Source organism: Carcharodon carcharias, chromosome 9 (genome assembly GCF_017639515.1).
Source record: "Carcharodon carcharias isolate sCarCar2 chromosome 9, sCarCar2.pri, whole genome shotgun sequence".
NCBI lineage: Eukaryota > Metazoa > Chordata > Chondrichthyes > Lamniformes > Lamnidae > Carcharodon > Carcharodon carcharias.
The window spans coordinates 90,052,808-90,073,256 of record NC_054475.1 but is presented as its reverse complement, the minus strand read 5'-3'; the positions used below and the strand labels follow the sequence as shown (position 1 = coordinate 90,073,256).

The 20,449-nt window shown below is 46.8% G+C and overlaps 1 protein-coding gene across 7 annotated transcripts in view; it reads left to right on the top strand.

Moving 5' to 3' along the window:
- taf1 (TAF1 RNA polymerase II, TATA box binding protein (TBP)-associated factor) overlaps positions 1-20,449 on the top strand; it is a 153,306-nt gene that overhangs the window by 96,474 nt on the left and 36,383 nt on the right. For all 7 annotated transcript variants that reach the window (XM_041195085.1, XM_041195088.1, XM_041195087.1 and 4 more), the window contains 3 exons: positions 160-373; positions 3,911-4,076; positions 4,726-4,937. In XM_041195085.1, coding sequence (XP_041051019.1) covers positions 160-373; positions 3,911-4,076; positions 4,726-4,937 — 592 coding nt within the window. The remainder of the gene's footprint in view (positions 1-159; positions 374-3,910; positions 4,077-4,725; positions 4,938-20,449) is intronic.

The following is a 20,449-nucleotide window of genomic DNA, read 5'->3' as shown; positions in this document are numbered from 1 at the left end:
TTTATTAGCCTGAGTTGGATTGGCACTCAGGTCTGAGTTGAAAGGTCAGTGTCCAGGCCACTGGTGCACCCAGATCCTGTGTTTTTCATCTTTAGTTTAAATACTACACGGCTGTTTGATTTGAGATTAAATAATGTGATAACGTTTTTAATCTTACAGCTTGCAGCACTCCTACACCTGGAGTGTTTCACAAAGATGATGACACAGCCTCTGTTACCAGCCTTAACTCCTCAGCAACAGGACGACGACTTAAAATTTATCGCACATTCCGAGACGAAGATGGAAAGGAGTATGTGAGATGTGAGACTGTCAGAAAAGCTGCAGTAATCGATGCATATGTTAGAATACGGACAACAAAAGATGAAGACTTTATGTAGGTGGAATGCTTACTGCTTTTCAATTACACTGTAGACTGGTTTTATTGTTCCGCTAGAGTGCCTGAATTTGCATTTGAGGCTGAATTACACCTGACTTATAAAAAGTTGCTTTTGGAAAGGACATTGATGAATATTGAGAAAAAATTAATTCTTTGCATGCGTTTGTGACAAGCAGTATACAGAAGGACAAATGTGGTATTCAGGCTGAGCAGTGAGATCATCCCTAAATCTCTCCAGCCAGGGCTCAGTGGTAACACTATAACATTTGAATCCGAGTGTGTGGTTCCAAGTCCCAATGCAAAGACTTGAGCACATTATCTAGGCCGATACCCATGTGTAGCATTGAGCGAGTGCTGCATTGTTGGAGGTATCGTAATTTGAACGAGATGTTGGAAATGATAAACTGAGGCCCAGCTGGCCTCTTTGGAGGTAAAAGATACAATGTCACTATGTCTGGCCTTCAACCAACATCACTCAGATTACCTGGTCATTAACTCATTGCTGTATGTGGTGTCTTGTGTGCAAATTGACTGCCATGTTTCCTAAATTATAACAGTGACTACACTTCAAAAGTAGTTCATTGATGTAAAGTACTTCAGGATATAACTGGGTCATAAATGCAAGGCTTCATTTCGTAATATATTCTTTAAATCAATCTCTCCTCCATTAAAATCTTCCTTAAAACCTACAGCATTAACTAAGCTTTGTTCTAATGTTCCTCTTTTGACTATTTATATAATTACAATCCTGTGAAGCACCTCAAGATGTTTTACTATGTTAAATTTGCTACGTAAGAAATATGAGCAGAAGTAGGCCATTCAGCCCTTGAGTCTGCTCCACCATTCAATGGGACCATAGCTGATCATCTACTTCAACATAATTTTTCTGCACTATCCCTGTGTCCTTTGATGTTTTTGAAATGTAGAAATACTTCGATTTCAGTCTTGAACACACTGAGCTTCCACAACCTACTCATTCCAGATATCAATCTAGTAAACCTTCTTTGAACCACCTCCTTCCATAAATAAGGAGACCAAAACTGCACACAGTATTCGAGGTGCGGTCTCACCAATGCCCTGTATAACTCGAGCATATAACCCTTTTTTTATGTTCAAACCCTCTCGTAATAAAGGATAGCATTCCATTAGCCATCTTAATTACTTGCTGTACCTGCATACTAACTTTTTGTGACTCGTGTACTAGAACACCTAGATCTCTCGGCACCTCAGAATTATGCAGCCGTTCTCCATTTAAGTAGTACTCTGCTTTTTTGTTCCTCCTGCCAAGGTGAACAACTTCACACTTTCCCACATTAAACTCCATTTGCCAGATCTTTGCCCACTCACTCAACCTATCTATATCCATCTGCAACCTCCTCATGCCCTCTTCACAACACACTTTCCAACCTATCTCTGTACCATATGCAAATTTAGCTACCATGTCTTCACTCCCCTCATCTAAGTCATTGATGTAAAACGTAAAAAATTGAGGCCCTACCACAGACCCCTATGGGACTCCACTCGTCACATCCTGCCAATCCGAAAAAGTCCCATTTATTCTGAGACTGTGTCCCCTGGTTCTTGACCCCTCCCACCCCACCAGCTAGGGGAAACATCCTTCTTGCATTTATCCTGTCGAGAATTTTATATGTTTGAATGAGATCGCCTCTCATTCTTCTAAACTCTAGAGAATAAAGGCCCCCAGTCTGCTTAATCTTTCCTCATAGGACAGTACCTTCATTCCAGGAATTAGTTTGGTAAACCTTCTTTGCACTCCCTCTATGGTACGATTATGTTTCCTTGGGTAAGGAGACCAAAACTGCACGCCCTATATCAGGTGTGTTCTTACCAAGGCTGCATGTAACAGCAGTAAGACTTCAATATCCCTGTACTACAATCCTCTAGTAATGAAGGCCAACATTTCATTTGCCACCTTAATTGCTTGATGTACCTGCATGTTAGCTTTCAGCGACTCATAAACAAGGGCACCCAAGTCAGTTTGAAGTTAAATACTTCCCAGCCTCTCACCATTTAAGAAATACTCTATAATTTTGTTTTTCCTAGCAAGTGCATAACCTCACATTTCTCTACATTGTATTCCATCTGCCAAATCTTTGCCCACTCACTGAGCCTCTCCAAATCCCCATGAAGTGTCTTTGCATCCTCCTCACAACTCCCACTCCCACCGAATTTTGTGCCATCTGCAAACTTGGAAATAGTGCACTTAATCCCTACATCCAAACCATTGATATAGATTGTGAATAGCTGGGGCTCAAGCACTGATCCTTGTGGTACCCCACTCACCACAGCCTACAAATCTGAAAATAACCCATTTATTTCTACTCTGCTTTCTGTCTGTTAACCAGTCTCAATTCTTCCAGTATATTCCCCCCAATCCCATGTACTCTAATTTTGTTTACTAAGCTCTTGTGTGGGACCTTATCAAAAACTTTCTGAAAATCTAAATATATTACATCCACTGGTTCCCCCTTATCTATTCAGCTAGTTACACCTTCAAAATATTCCAACAGGTTTGTTCAACATGATTTCCCTTTCACAAATCCATGTTGATTCTGCCCAATCCTACCATTATTTTCTAAGTATCCTGTTATCACATCCATTATTACAGATTCTAGCATGTTCCCTACAACTGATGTTAGGCTAACAGGTCTCTGTTTTCTCTCTCCCTCCAAATACTGGGGTTACATTTGCCACCTTCCAGTCTGCAGGAACTATTCCAGAGTCTATGGAATTTTGAAAGATGACCACCAATGCATCCACTATCTCTACAGCCACCTCTTTCAACACTCTGGGATGGCGATCATCCAGTCCAGGGGATTTATCTCCTTTAGTCCCATTAATTTGTCTAGTACCATTTTGTTGTTTACTAATAATATCTTGCAGTTCCTCATTTACACTACTTCCTTGATTCTCCATTATTTCTAGGAGGTTTTTATTCTTTTCCTCTGAAAAGAAAGATGTGAAGTATTTGTTTCATTTCTGTGCCATTTCCTTATTCCCCATTACAAATTCCCCTGACTCCAATTGAAATGGACCGACATTTGTTTTTGCTAATCTTTTCCTTCGAACAGAAGGTTTTACAGTCCATTTTTATGCTTCTTGCTAGTTTACTCTGATATAAATGCAAGTTGTTACTTTTGACATGAAAGTATGCTAATAGTAGAAATATTTGATATCACATTTGCAAGGGGCACTTTTGAGGCAAATCAGGTGGATTGACAAAAGGAGTTAGGCAAAATCTGCAATTGAGTAAATCAATGGCAGGCAAAATTCAGCACCGATAAGTGCAAGGTATAAGGAATAGATAGTTGCCTGCCTTGCTTAGGAAATTCAGAATTGGGGGAAGTCGTCAAAAGATGTATAATCGTATTCATTATTAGATAGAAGAATGAATAGGCATCAAATGATGATTGAGCAGGTATCGGATTAAAAACCAAAACAAACTAAAAACTATATGGAAAAAAGCTTTAATTCTTATGTCTCACTTTTATGTTCTTTGTCTGTCTCTCATAGCCGTAAATTTGCTCTATTTGATGAGCAACACCGTGAGGAAATGCGACGAGAAAGACGAAGAATTCAGGAGCAACTTCGGCGACTGAAACGGAATCAGGAAAAGGAGAAATTGAAAGGACCACCAGAGAAAAAACCCAAAAAGGTCAAAGAAAGGCCTGACCTGAAGGTAACCAATCTGGACAAGCATTGACCTTTTGCTCATAGAAGAGCCAGAAACCAGTTTCATTTGTAGCTTCAGAACTGCGAATTATGATATTTAATCTCTTTCTTGCCCCCTTGTACTTTGTTTAAGTCTTTTTCCAATGAAAACAGAGTTATTAATGATTGAACTAGTTTATCAGACTGACTTCAGCTGAAAACTATTTGAATGTTTGGGTCCACTGCAGGATTGTTTACCCTGAGAGAAAAAATTGAACTTACACCAAAGTAGAAGGGGCCCCAAAATGGTCTGAGCAAATTGACTTAACTTCTAGGAGCGGTGGGGATGTGGCGAGTGAGGTGATCCAAGAAGTCCTCCTTATTGAAACTTTTGTTTCCATTTTGTTAAGTTTCAATGTCATCCTCATTACCTTCCTTTGGCCCCTTTCCAAGTCCTCTTTTTATCCAAAGAGTATTTTATTTTTCCCTGTCACTAACAGAGTGAAAGGAGGATGGACTAGCCACCAGGGTGCGCTCCCATTTATCCAGGATTTTTGGATTTATTGTTAATCTACTCTGGTTTGTCCTTAGCTAGATGATGGAGTTAAAAAAAGAATGTCTTGCAATTGGAAGTTCTGGGAAGAACTCGAAGCCTCCTTTCTTTTCTTTACTTACAGCTAAAATGTGGTGCCTGTGGTGCCATTGGCCACATGAGGACCAATAAGTTTTGTCCTCTGTATTACCAAACAAATGCTCCACCAAGTAACCCAGTTGCGATGACAGAGGAACAGGAAGAGGAGCTTGAAAAGACTGTAATACCCAATGACAACGAAGAACTTATTAAAGTAGAAGGAACCAAAATTGTGTTGGGCAAACAGCTGATTGAGAGGTAAGTAAGAAATTGCGGTTGGTGATGAGGGCAAAAAGGCAATTCTGCACACACATCCTGCCTAAGGGAGATAGTGAAAAGAACAATGGGGAATTGTATTGAAAGATTGGAACAAAACCTGATCAGTGGTTTTGTGGACATGGAGGTGAGAATGGATCTTTCTAATTATTTTATTACCTTGTCACAAAAGACCTGTACCTGTTGTGTGCGGTTTTTGTTTAAAATATGTGCTGATGTGTTTAGTATCTTGGGTACTATATTGTAAAGGTTTGATATAACAGCCTATGATATTCTGTCACCAGATTGATCTTGATGAGTTGGGAAGTGGTGGAAACATTGCGGTGCATGCTATAAGTTAAACAAATTAGAACAGATGCTCACAGCCTGTGTTACTTCATTGGGCATGTATAAATGACACCAAGATCATATTTCTGAGACTGTCAAGCACCATTTTTTTTTAAATTTTGAAGGCACTATATAAATCCAGGTTGTTGATATTGTGAAGAATGCAGTGATACTGGAGAAAGTTGACTTTTTTGAGGAAGCACCATCAAAGTAGATGTTCAAACTATATATAGTTTGATTTAAAAAAAAACCTCTGTTATAATTTCTCAGAAAGGGCTGTTGCTGAACACAGGGCTACAAACTTTCTAAACAGTGGAGGAACATGCCATTATCAGAACTAAGTGATCCTACAACCAGTGGATCACATCAAGGCTCTGCAGTCCTGCCACATCTAATTGTGAATGGTGGTGGACAAATAAATGACTAACTGGAGGAGGAGACTCCACAGATATCGCAATCCTCCATGATGGGGGAGCCCAGTATATCATTGCATAAGGCAAGGCCGAAGTATTTGCAACTATCTTCAGCCAAAAGTGCAGAGTGGTTGATCTACCTTGGTCTCCTGCTGAGGTCCCCGGCATCACAGATGCCAGTCTTCAGCCAGTTCTATTCACTCCAAGTGATTTAAAAAAAAGGCTTATGGCACTGAATACAATAAAGGTTATGGGGCCTGACAACATTCTGTTATGACCAAATGGGAAGAGGTGAACGGGCACCCCTCTATTCAACATCCTCGGTTGGTCACAACAAAGTTGTTGTGTTGAAGTTTCTTTGGCATGAGGATATATTTTTTCTAAATCAGAATGTATTTAACTATTTAAGCTATGAGCAATAAGGGGCAAATAAAACAAGGTTTTCTCGAGTCAAAGAGCGAATTTATTAAGCACTAACCCAGAGAAACATAATAGAAGTACGTGCAACGACACGCGCATATATATATACATACGCACACACTCGCGTACGCACTCGCACTCTCTCTCACACGTGCGCACTCACATGTGTACTCTTTTGCACGCACTCTCTCGGACGCTGTCTCTCTCTCGCACGCATGCGCTCTCTCGTGCACGCACGCTCTCTCTCGCACGTACTCTCTCGGACGCTGTCTCTTGCACGTACATGCTTTCATGCACGCATGCGCTCTCTCGTGCACGCACACACTCTCTCTTGCATGCTTCTCTCTCGAACGCACACTCTCCCAGACGCTCTCTCGCACGCACGCTCTCTCGAACGCATGCTCACTCGCACGCACGCTCACTCACATGCATGTTCTCTCTCGCACGCACGTTCTCTCGCACGTTCGCAGGCTTTCTCACGCGCACGAACGCTCTCCCGCGCGCGCTCACTTGCATGCACACTCCCTCTCTTGCATGTACTCTCGCGCGCGCTCTCACTCGCACGCGCGCTCTCACTCGCACGCACGCTCTTACTCGCACGCGCTCTCTCACTCGCACGCGCTCTCTCACTCGCACGCGCGCTCTCTCTCACTCGCACGCGCGCTCTCTCTCACTCGCACGCGCGCTCTCTCTCACTCGCACGCGCGCTCTCTCTCACTCGCACGCGCGCTCTCTCTCACTCGCACGCGCGCTCTCTCACTCGCACGCGCGCTCCCTCTCACGCGTGCTCTCTCTATCTCTCGCACGCTCTCGCACACGCTCTCTCTCGCACGCGCTCTCTCTCTCGCCCGCGCGCTCTCTCTCTGTCCCGCACGCGCGCTCTCTCTCTCTCGCACGCGCTCTCTCTCTCGCTCTCGCACGTGCTCTCTCTCTCGCTCTCACACGCGCGCTCTCTCTCTCTCGCACGCGCGCTCTCTCTCTCGCACGCGCGCTCTGTCTCTCCCACACGCGCTCTGTCTCTCCCACACGCGCTCTCTCCCACTCGCGCGCTCTCTCTCGCACGCGCGCTGTCTTTCGCATGCATGCTCTCTTTTTCTCGCATGCGCGCTCTATCTCTTTTACGCGCTCCCCCTCTCGCGCATGCGCTCTCCCTCTCGCACGCGCTCTCCCTCTGGCACGTGCGCTCTCTCTCTCTGGCACGCGCGCTCTCTCTCTCTCTCTCTGGCACGCGCTCTCTCTCTCTCTGGCACGCGCGCTCTCTTTCTCTGGCACGCGTGCTCTCTTTCTCTGGCACGCGTGCTCTCTTTCTCTGGCACGCGTGCTCTCTTTCTCTGGCACGCGCGCTCTCTCTGGCACGCGCGCTCTCTTTCTCTGGCACGCGCGCTCTCTTTCTCTGGCACGCGCGCTCTCTTTCTCTGGCACGCGCGCTCTCTTTCTCTGGCACGCGCGATCTCTTTCTCTGGCACGCGCGATCTCTTTCTCTGGCACGCGCGCTCTCTTTCTCTGGCACGCGCGCTCTCTTTCTCTGGCACGCGCGCTCTCTTTCTCTGGCACGCGCGCTCTCTTTCTCTGGCACGCGCGCTCTCTTTCTCTGGCACGCGCGCTCTCTTTCTCTCGCACGCATGCCCTCTTTCAAACGCACGCTCTCTTTTTCTCGCACGCATGCTCTATCTCTTGCACTCGCTCCCTCTCTCGCGTATGCGCTCTCCCTCTCACGCGCCCTCTCTCTGGCACGTGCATTCTCTCTGGCACGCGCGCTCTCTCCCTCTGGCGTGCGCGCTCTCTCTCTGACACATGCGTTCTGTGGCACGCGCGCTCTCTCTCTGTGGCACGCGCGCTCTCTCTCTGTGGCACGCGCGCTCTCTCTCTGTGGCACGCGCGCTCTCTCGCACGCGCGCTCGCTCGCACGCGCGCTCGCTCGCACGCGCGCTGTCTCTCTCTCGCTCGCACGCGCGCTGTCTCTCTCTCGCTCGCACGCGCGCTGTCTCTCTCTCGCTCGCACGCGCGCTGTCTCTCGCTCGCACGCGCGCTGTCTCTCGCTCGCACGCGCGCTCTCTCTCTCGCTTGAACGCGCGCTCTCTCTCGCTCGAACGCACGCTCTCGCACGCACGCTCTCTCTCTCGCTCGCACGCGCGCTCTCTCGCTCGCACGTGTGCGCTCTCTTGCTCGCACGCTCTCTCTCTCTTGCTCGCACACGGGCTCTCTCTCGCGCACTCTCTCTGGCACGCGCTCTCTCTCTCTCTCACTCGCATGCGCGCTCTCTCTCGCTCACACGCGCGCTCTCGCTCACGCGCGCTCTCTCTCTTGCTCGTGCACTCTCTCTTGCTCGCACGCGGACTCTCTCGCGCACTATCTCTGGCACGCGCGCTCTCTCTGGCATGCGCGTTCTCTCTGGCACGTGCGCTCTCTCTCGCTCGCACGTGCGCTCTCTCTCGCTCGCACGTGGACTCTCTCGTGCACTCTCTGGCACGTGCGCTCTCTCTGGCATGCGCGTTCTCTCTGGCATGCGCGTTCTCTCTGGCATGCGCGTTCTCTCTGGCATGCGCAGTCTCTCTGGCACGCGCAGTCTCTCTGGCACGCGCAGTCTCTCTGGCACGCGCACTCTCTCTGGCACGCGCACTCTCTCGCTCGCACGCGCGCTCTCTCGCTCGCACGCGCGCTCTCTCGCTCGCACGCTCTCTGGCACGCGCGCTCTCTCTCTGACACGCGCGTTCTCTCTGGCACACGCGCTCTCTCTCTCTCTCGCTCACACGCGTGCTCTCGCTCGCACGCGCGCTCTCTCTCGCTCGCACGCGCGCTCTCTCTCGCTCGCACGCGCGCTCTCTCTCGCTCGCACGTGCTCTCGCTCGCACGTGCTCTCGCTCGCACGTGCTCTCGCTCGCACGCGCGCTCTCTCTCGCACGCGCGCTCTCTCTCACTCGCACGCTCGCTCTCTCTCGCTCGCATGCGGGCTCTCTCGCTCGCACGCGTGCTCTCTCTCGCTCGCACGCGCGCTCTCTCTCGCTCGCACGCTCGCTCTCTCTCGCTCGCATGCGCGCTCTCTCTGTCGCACGCGTGCTCTCGCCTGTACGCGCGCTCTCTACCTCGCACGCGCGCTCTCTACCTCGCACGCGCGCTCTCTACCTCGCACGCGCGCTCTCTCCCTCGCACGCGCGCTCTCTCCCTCGCACGCGCGCTCTCTCCCTCGCACGCGCGCTCTCTCCCTCGCACGCGCGCTCTCTCCCTCGCACGCGCGCTCTCTCCCTCGCACGCGCGCTCTCTCCCTCGCACGCGCGCTCTCTCCCTCGCACGCGCGCTCTCTCCCTCGCACGCGCGCTCTCTCTCTTGCACGCGTGCTCTCTTGCACGCTCTCTCGCACGTGCGCGCTCTCTCTCGCACGCGCGCTCTCTCTCTCGCACGCGCGCTCTCTCTCTCGCACGCGCGCTCTCTCTCGCACGCGCGCTCTCTCTCTCGCACGCGCGCTCTGTCTCGCTCGCACGCGCGCTCTCTCTCTCTCTCGCTCGCACGCGCGCTCTCTCTCTCTCGCTCGCACGCGCGCTCTCTCTCTCGCTCGCACGCGCGCTCTCTCTCGCGCGCACTCTGGCCCATGCACTCTCTTTCTCGCATGCAATCTCGCTCGCAGGCTCATTTTTCGCATGTGCGCACGCTCTCGCATGCGCGCGCTCTTTGTCACTCGCACGCGCGCGCTCTTTGTCACTCGCACGCGCGCGCTCTTTGTCACTCGCACGCGCGCGCTCTTTGTCACTCGCACGCGCGCGCTCTTTGTCACTCGCACGCGCGCGCTCTTTGTCACTCGCACGCGCGCGCTCTTTGTCACTCGCACGCGCTCTCTTGCACGTGCGCTCTCGCACGCGCTCTCTCTCTCGCATGCGCTCTCTTGCATGTGTGCTCTCTCTCGTGCACGCGCTCTCGCTAGCACGCGCTCTCTCTTGCTCGCATGCTCTCTCCCTCTCTCTCACATGCATGCACTCTCTTGCTCTCACGCACTCTCTCGCACGTGCGCGCGTATCGGTAATACAGGGAGTTAACAGTCCACTGAAAAATGAAGAAGAATATATGGTTAAATGTCTTTTTGATTGTCCTTGAAGCGAAGATTTTAAACACTCTGGCCGATTTCGGTTAGCTGGTTTCTTGGATGCGATCAGATGTGGAAGATGTTGCAGTTATTACAGTTCTCTGTTCGCTGGTAGGTTTCTAGTGGAGTTGGCTTCTCGAACAGGGCGACGCATTTATTCCAAAAGAGAGAGTGGGGGAGAAAGTGTAGCCTTCAGCATGTTTTCTCTGCTGAAGACTTTCTTGACAATATCTGTGTCACTTGCAATCCCTCTCTAGAGGCTGGCTAGCCTTGCCTTGAAATACTATTTCCAAGAGGTTCTGGTTGTGCCTGTATGTGGCAGCCATTTCAACATCCTGTACTTTGCATTTTTAATTTCTCTTCCTTAGACAATTATGAGTTTCGATGGGTGTCTGGATTTTAGGAATTGTCTCTCTCTACGCACTCCCCTGAGGGTGATTTGTTTGTTTTCCATCTTCATCTTGGAATGTTGGCTTGCTTTTTTTAAGCAGTTTGCTCTGCCTCAGTTCAAATTGCAAAATTTCCAGTCAGTTGAAAGTTGAAAAATCACATTTTCAAAAATAAGGGGGCATAGCTTTGTGACAATCACAACAGTAGTACCTAAGGCTTATGCTCCAGAACGAGGCATGCCCCTAGCCAAACCTTCCCAGCACAGCTGCAAGCTTGGCAACTTCCCAGCAGTATGGAAAATTGTCCAGGTATGTTCTGTCTACAAAAAGCAGGACAAATCCAAACCGGGCAACTACCGCCCCATCAGTCTACTGTTGATCATCAGCAAAGCAATGGAAGGTGTTGTTGACAGTGCTATCAGGCTGCACTTACACAGCAACAAGTTGCTCATTGATGCGAAGTTTGGGTTTTGGCTGGGCCAATCAGCTCCTGACCTCATTACAATTTTGGTTCAAACATGGACAAAAGAGCTGAACTCTGGCTGTGAGGTGAGAGTGATTGCCCTTGACATCAAGGCTGCATTTAACCAAGTATGACATCAAGGAGCCCTAGCAAAACTGGAGTCAATGGGAATCAAGGGAAAGCTCTCCACTAGTTGGAATCATACTCAGCATGAAGGAAAACATTTGTGGTTTTGAAAGCCAATTAGCTTGGCCCAGGACCTTGCTGCAGGAGTTCTTTGGGATAGTGTCCTGGACCCATCCATCTTCAGCTGTTTCATCTATGACCTGTCCTCCAGTATAATATAGAAGTGGGGATGTTTGCTGCTGATTGTGCAGTGTTCAGTAATAGTCACAACTGCTCAGGTACTGAAGCTGTCTGTGACCGTATGCAGCATGACCTGGGCAACAAATAGGCTTGGGTTGATAAGTGGCAAGTCAGAAGTAACAGGGCAGATCATCCTCCAATAGGAGAGAATCTAACCATTCTCCTCCAACCCCCCCACCCCCATGGCATTCAATGGCATTACAATTGCTGAATCCCCCACTATCAACATTCTGGATGTCACCATTGACCAGATACTTAAGCGGATCAGCCAAATAAATACTGTGGCTACAAAAGCAAGTCAGAGGTTGGGAATTCTGTTGCAGGTAACTTGCCTCCTGATTCCTCAAAATCTGTCGTCCAAGGCAGAAGTCAGAAATCTAAGAGCATACACCCAGCTTGCCTTGATGAGTGTAGCTCCAACCGCACTCAAGAAGCTTGACACTAACCAGGACAAAGCAGCCTGCTTAATTGACACCCTATCCCACTGCCTTAAACATTCGCTCCCTGCACCACTGATGGACTGATGCATGCAATGTGTGCCTTCTACAAGATGCACTGCAGCAATTTGCCAAGCCTCCTTCAACAGCACCTGCTAAACCTGAAACTTCTACCACCTAGAGGGCAGGGGTAATAATGGATGTATGGGACACTGCTAACTGTGAATTCCTCTCCCAAGTTTCACACCATCCTGCATTGGAACGATATCACTGTTCCTTCGCTGTTGCTGGATCAAAATCCTTACACTCTCTTTCTAACAGACTAAATGTACGGACACCACATGGACTGCTGTTGTTTAAGAATGCGTTTCACCACCATCTTCTCGAGGGCAATTAAGGATGTCAATAAATGCTGTTCTTGCCAGCAATGCTCACATTCCATGAAAGTAAAAAAAGCTGAAATCTGTAGGAATTCTAAGTAAAATCTAGGTGCAAGTAAAGAATTGCTGAAGGTAGGAAAGTAGAGCTGACTTGTTAGGTAATTTATGTCAGTGTGTGGGTGAGGAGAGAGAAGATACTTAGTGCTGGAGCCCCAACTATTCCTGACCTACGTTAATGATTTGGATACAGAAACCCAGTGCACTGTGATAAAATTTGTGAATGATACTAAATAGGGGAGTGGGGGTGTTGTGGTGGCACTTTTGAGACCGATGAGGCTAATCAAAGACAAAATTCAGAGCAGAGCATGCAAAATATTATCTTTCAATAGAAAAAAACTGATATTACAATTATATGGTAGAAATAGCTGAAAGTGGAATAGAAATATAAACTTTGACAGTGGACTCAGTAATTGACTTGGCAAATTGCACAATAAACAAGGGTAGTTGAAAATAAATCAGAGGATGTCCTTGCTGAATTGTAAAGTTCCCTGGTCCAACCATACCCTGATTAGTGTATTTAATTTTGATTGTTAAGATGCAATGGAAACATCAAGTATTGGAAAGCCTGTGGTAAAGAGCTTCTAGCGAGATCCTTGATGTCGAAGGATTGATTTATGAGGAAAGAATAGTGCATGTTGACCTTGAAAGGAAACAACAGAGAGAGGCGCGTCGTAACAGCACTGTGGGTGTAACTACACCACATGGACTGCAGGGCTTCAAGAAGTCCAGTAAGTTGGCTCACCACCACCACCTTCTCAGGGGCAAGTAGAGATGGGCAACAAATGCTGGCCTAGCTAGTGATGCCCAAATCCTGTGAAAGAATAACAAAAAAAGTATCCAAGATGTTAACTTGCATAGATAAATTTATACCTATTGCCTAGGCCAAGAGGATTAGATTAAAACTAGTCCAAGGAAAGTTTAGGACAGATGTCAGGAACCACTTCTTGATGAAAAAGTGCCCATCACCTGGAATCATCTCCAGGTAAAGTAATAGAGCCAAAAGCTTAGACTCAATTGATGATGTGATGGACAGAATATTATTTTTTCTGTTCTGGATGAATGAAATAAGATGGGCCAAATGGCCTTCCTTGTTGAAACTATTTTGCAATCAAATAAGTAGGCGGCAATTGAAAATTTGTGTGAGAAGGGATAGAAAAGAGAAAATGGAGTGTTTTTTATTGGGACAAAGGATTGGAAATTGTCAGTAGACTTTTGGAAAAAGAGCTCCTTTCTGGCACAGTACTGAAGCTGAAGAATGCGATACAGTCACTAGTTGACAGTTCATCTATGATGCTTGAGCAGAATGAATATAAATGTGTTATGGCAAAGTGCTAAAACATAAGTGGTAGTGTGAGTTGTGTTTAGAGGAGATGGGGGTGGGGGCAGTTAGAGAATTGTGGGAGTATGGCTGGGGAGATTTGTAAGGCTAGAAATGAGAGGAACAAGAGTGGTAGTGTGATGAAGAAGATTGAGAATGCAGCAGCTAGACCTTCGGATAAAGGAGTTGAAATTACTAACAACCATGTAAGAAAAGGTTCAAGGCAAAAATGATTAGGGTTTGTGGCTGAGGTCACCATTAGCTAAATGCCTTGGGTAAAGTGATAGTGTAGTAAGGGCCAAAACTGTGAAGTTGCCTCACAATTCCAGCAAGTAAAATTGATTTTATTTTGGAATTTTCCCTTATACAACACCTTTGAAGACCTCAGGACATTCCAAATCATTTTACAGCCAAATAAGCACTTCTGACATGTAGCAGGGGAACATGCAGCCAATTTTCAGTAAATAGCCCAGAAACAGCAATGACCAGATATTCTGTTATAGTGATGTTGATTTACAGATAAATATTGGCCTGACATGGGATCTATTATGACTACCTGAAAGGGCAGCTTCGGTTGTAACATCTTATCTGAAAGATGGTACGTCTAACAGAGCAACACCCCTCCGTATTGCACTGAAGTGTTGTCTTAGATTATGAGCTCAAGCCCCTGGAAGCGGGACTTGAACCCATGATCTTCTGACTCAGAGGTGAGAGTGCTATCAATGAGTTTACACCTGGACTCTTGCTAGAATGCAAGAACAACATATTGTTGTCATCATCCTCATAACTAACAGTTTGATAAGTTATCTTTAGTTTTGTCAGGCATTTGGGATAATAGGATTCATTGTTCAAAACCGCGTTTATATTTACAAACAAACAAAGCATTTCTCAGGCAGTTTTTGTTAAAGGTGGTGCCTCTTTCAGTGAAAATCAAGTTTACTAAGTTGCTCAGTGAAAATTAACACCATTGCTCGAAAAGAGAGAGCAAGATAAATGGGTAGTTATCGACCAGTTAGATTCATGTCAGTTATGAGCAACCCTTGAATCCATAATTTGACATAAAATTAGTGAACATTCAGAAACGCATATGTTAATCAAGGCTAGCAAGGACGAAATTGTTAAAGGTAAGTTGTGTTTGACAAATTTAATAGAGAATTTGTGATCAATTAGATAATTAAAGAGAATGCAGTAATGTTGTGCATATGGATTTCTACATGTGTTCATTAGATGTTTCCAAGATGTTAGTTTCAAAGAAAATTTAGACATGATCTAAGAGCATGGAAAGAAAGTTGGGTGATGGGAAAGTTAAGATTGCCGGTGTGGCTCGAATTAGGCAATGGTTAGAAATAGTATATTAGGCCATTATTTGCTACGCTTTTTTGAGTGTGTGTTTATTTGGATTTTGGCATAGGGATCGCTATCTTGAAACTTGCTCATGACATAAAAGTAAGGGTTTTGGGAATCAATGAAAAGGGCTTTAAAAGACTTCAAGGTTTCACTTCATCAACTTTCATCAACTTCATCAACTTTTATCAACTTCTGACTGCAAATCTAGTTTTACCCACTGCTATGCATTTCAAGACATAGCTATCTTGATCAAGCAGGTAATTGCACAGAATCATAGAAATGTTAGTGCAAAAGGAGGCCATTGTTTGAGCATTATGACTCAGTGCCATTCTCCTGCCTTTGCCCCATAATCCTGCATATTGTTTCTCTTCAAATAAGCAGCTAATGCCCTCTTGAATGCCTTGATTGAACCTGCCTCCACCACACCTCCAGGTGGTGCATTTTTATAAACCTCTTCTACACTCTCCAGTGTGTTCACATCCTCCCTAAAGTGAGGTGCCCAGAACTGTACACAATACTCCAGCTGAGGTCTAACTTGTGTCCTAAAAGTCCAGCGTTAACCTCCTTGCTCTTGTACTCTGCCCCATTAATAAAACTAAGGATACTGTATGCTTTATTAACTGCTCTCTCCACCTGTGTTGACATCTTTAATGACTTATGCACATAGGCACCCAGGCCCCTCTGCTCCTGCACACCCTTTAGAGTTGTATCCATTATTTTATATTGTCGCTCCATGTTCTTCCTACCAAAATGAATCCTCTCTCACTTCTTTGCATTGAACTTCATTTTCCACTTATGTGCCCAATCCGCCAACTTGTCTATGTCCTTTTGAAGTTCCACACCGTCTTTCTCTCAGTTTCCAATGCCTCCAGGTTTTGTATCTTCCGCAAACTTTGAAACTGTCTCCTCCACATCAAGAACTAGATTGTTAATATATACCAGAAAAAGCAAGGGCCCTAGTACCAACCCCTGGGGAACTCCACTACACACCTACCCTCTATATAGTTTAGTTGTCCTGTGTCCATTTGCATGTATGTTTTACCTGCTGCTCCCGACCTGAGCCCATCACTTTTGTTTCCCTCTTTCTCTCTCTTTACACCTCCCTGCCATCAGGCCTCCTAACTGCTCTTCACTCCTCAGTTACTCTACCTTCACAAATGCAAATTCTTTAGCATGCCCCATAATTTCCACTCTCATACTGCCACCTCAGGCTTGAGTCCCTCTTAAATAATCCTACAGCTTCCCTCTGTGCCTCTCTTGGCATCCTCTGAAAGGCTCACCAAAGTACTCTCTACTGCCTCCAAACAAGCAGAAAGCCCATTGGCCCATTCTATTCTCTCCGCACTCTATGTTCCTGCTGGGGTCTAATCTTGCCAACCTTCTTCCTAGTCACCTCTTAATCCCAACTCTGACCCTGTGAACTCTGCCAGCAGATCAACTATCAAAATTCCTCTCTGCATTTTAGAATATATGTTCACTTTTGTGAATACAGCCCTTGCTATCAGAGAGTTTATTATGGACGGTCACATTTTTGTCATGGGCCTGGACAAAGACAAGACTGAGGGGTGATGATACTTTTTCGCTTAATGGAGTTCCTCTGCCAGGCTGTACATTTCACAATTTACCCTGCTCAAACTATCATAATAGTGGTGTGCCCTTATCTCTAAACCACATCTTAGTCTATTTCCTTCCTCCTCTGTCAACTTCTTCTCCTTTCAGCATCTCACCTTTTCCTATCCTTCACACCTCTTATTTAAGACCCTTGTTCTATATCACCTGCACAAATACCACGGCAACTTGCTCACTGACATATCTTCCCTTAGCCTCTGCACTGAGCAACTTCTCGTTCTTTGTAATTCCAATCTCTATCACAACTCTTTTGCTTCTCTCTACTCTGTTTTCACTCCCTCCAATCCTCCCTAAATCTCTCCCTCCATTTAACCTCTCCTACTCATATTCTTAGCCGCCTTCCTGATCTCGTTATCTCACATGGCCTTACCACTCATGTTGTAACTATCACTGATAAGGCAATTTCTGATCATTTCCTTGTATTGCTGTCTACCCAGATTACCCTTCCAAACCCACTTCTTTTTGCTTCTGTGCCTGGAAAAAAGCATTCTGAAGTCACTTGCCTTAGCACTTTTAAATTCACAACAACAAGCCTTTGACCTACAATTAATCATGACATATCTGCAGCTAATAATTTGCTAAATCACACCATCTTTTAATGCCCATGTCCCTACTGGAGCTATTACTGTCTAATCATTTCATCGGTATACCCATCATCTTTATTCCGTCAAGTCTAAAGGGTACAGATTTGAATGTCTTTGGCGACCAACTGGTTTAACCATCCATCTCTAGATCTGGCTAGGCTAGTTAAAGTATTATTGAGCAACACACACTATTGTTAAAACTGTTCACAATTTAGGGATCATCCAGGAATGTAAAGATAATCCTTGCCTTTTTTTGTCTGCTACAAATCATCTTAAACATCTCCTAGCCTCCTCCACCCTCACCTCTGATAATGTACGAGGAACTCATGGACTTTTTTGTCATAAAGATCAAGACCATCCATTCAGCTGCCTGTCACTTCCCCCTCTTCTACTAGCCCATCAGAACAAATTTCCCCAATTGTTCCTGCCTACTGGAACTCATGTCTTTTCCTAGGTTTATCCATCTCCTTCACCTCATCTTGTCCCTGAGACCCACCTCCTGCTCCCTCATCCTATTCTAACCAAACTATTGACCAATCGATTTTCCTTACTGGGCCCCATGTTAGCTGAATTTAGCAATGGCTCCTTCTCCACAGGTGATGTTCTTCCTAACACTACCTCCACCCCTTATTCAAATCTGCTGTCCTCAAAAAACTTACTCTTGACTCTTAGCGTACCTGCAAACCACGATCCCATTTTCAACCTCTTTTTCCTTTCGTAGAGTCCTTGTACATGTTGTCGCTTTCCAAATCCATGCCTATCTTTTCCACGCCCATCTTTCCAAAATTTCATGTTTGAATTTCCCCAACCAGGTTTCCAGCCCAGTCACAGTACTGAAATGGTCCTTGTTTAGATCACAAAGAACCTTCTTTGTGATTGTCGCCATCATAAATTATCCCGTCTCATCCTTCTTGACCTATCTGCAGCCTTCTACACAGTTAACCACATCATCCTCCTCAACACCTTCCTTCCATTGTCCAGCTGGGTGGATCTGCCTTAGCTTGGTTCAATTCTCATCAACTAATTTTATCCAAAGAATCACTTGCAATGGTTCTTCCTCACATTCTTGCATTGTTACCTCTGGAGTCACCTAAGGATCTATCATTCCTCATTGACTTGCTATCTCTTGGCAATATCGTTGAAAAACAATATCAGGTTCCATGTGTATGCCAACAACACTTAGCTCTACATCACCACCACCTCTTTGGAGCCTCCACTGTCTGATTTGTCATACTGCTTGTCCGACATCCAATTTTGGATGATCAGAAACTTCTTCCAACTAAGTATTGGAAAGTCTGAAACTAATATCTTTGGACCCCACCACAAAGACAATTTCCTGTCCACTGTTTCTATCTATGCTAATTGTGTTGAGCTTAACAAGCCCTTTTGCAACCTTGGTATTCTGTTGGACCTCAAGTTTCCAGCAACATAGCAGCACCATTACCAAGATTGCTGACCTCCATCTTTGAAACATCATTCGGCTCCAACCCTCCTAAGCTCATCTGCAACTTGGCTCCCGACCTTGTTACAGCCCAGACATGGACAAAAGAGCTGAAGTCAAGAGGTGCAGTGAGAGCAACTGCCTTTGACATTAAGGCAGTATTTGACCAAGTATGGCATCAGGGAGCCCTAGCAAAATGGAGTTGATGGGAATCAGGGGGAAAACTCACCACTGGCTGAGGTCATACCTAGTACAAAGCAAGATGGTTGTGGTTGTTGGAGATCAATCATCTCAGCTCCAGGACATCACTGCAGGAGCTCCTCAAGCTAGTGTCTTAGGGCCAACCGTCTTTATCAATAACCTTCCCTTCAGAAGTGGGGATGTTCACTAATGATTGGACATGTTCACCATTCGCAACTCTTCAGATACTGAAGCAGTCTGTGTCCATATGCAGCAAGACCTGGGCAACCTTGAGGTTTGCGTTGTTAAGTGGCAAGTAGCATTTTTGCCACACAAGTGCCAGGCAATGACCATCTCAAATAAGACAGAATCCAACCATCTCCCCTTGACATTTACCATCACTGAATTCCCATTACCAACATCCTGGGGGTTACCATTGACCAGAAACTGAACCGAACCAGCCATATAAATACTGTGGCTACAAGACAAGGCCAGAGGCTGGAAACTCTGTGCAGAATAACTCCCCTCCTGACTCTCCAGAGCCTGCCCACCATCTACAAGACACAAGTCTGGAGTGCGATGGAATACTTTCCACTTGCCTGGATGAGTGCAGCTCCAACAGCACTCAAGCTCGACACCATCCAGGACAAAGCCTGTTTGATTGGCACCTCATCCATCACCATGAACATTTGTCCTCTCCATCACTGACGCACAGTGGCAGCAGCGTGTACCATCTACAAGATCAGGCTTGTACCACATACCAGAAGCTGTCCGCGAAGCCCCTCTATGCGGACTCTGAAGCCAGTTTTCAAAATGCAGGTCAAACCAATAAGCTTCAATGGAAGATTCTGCTTGGAGCTGCTCCTCCAATCATGGGCCATTTCTCTACTGTGTTTGATGCTGATAGTGAACCTATCAGCAGCAAATGTGGGAGAGAAACAATCTGTCATGGAAAAGCGGTGAACACCAGTGATGGAGAGTTTGGGGCCCGGTGAGCATGGCTAAGGGAGGTGCCCGGGGAGTGTGCAAAAGGGATTGGAGGTGTTGGAGAGCAGTGGTAAGGGAGTGGAGGTACAGCGGAGAGGATCCGGCATCTGCCAGCGCGGTGCTCGGTTGGCGAGGTGCGGGGCTCGGAGCACAGGCGGCCCAAAGCAGAACACAAGGCAGCGGAAGCGGGTCCCAATGAGGTCTAAGAAAGTGATTAACTGGAGAATGTGTGTGAGGGGGTGGGAGGAGAGAGAGAGAGAGTGAGGGTGGGGGAGAGAGAGAGCGAGTGTGTGGGGGAGAGGGGGAGAAAGAGAGGGTTTGAGGGGGTCGGGGGGAGAGAGTGTGTGTGAGGGGGTGGGGGAGAGGGAGGGAGTGGGGGAGAGGGAGAGAGAGTGTGAGGGGGTGGGGGAGAGGGAGAGAGTGTGTGAAGGGGTGGGCTAGAGTGAGAGAGTGTGTGAGGGGGTGGGGGAGAGGGAGAGAGTGTGTGAAGGGGTGGGCTAGAGTGAGAGAGTGTGTGAGGGGGTGGGGGAGAGGGAGAGAGTGTGTGAGGGGGTGGGGGAGAGGGAGAGAGTGTGTGAGGGGGTGGGGGAGAGGGAGAGAGTGTGACGGGGTGGGGGAGAGGGAGAGTGTGAAGGGGTGGGGGAGAGGGAGAGTGTGTGAGGGGGTGGGGGAGAGGGA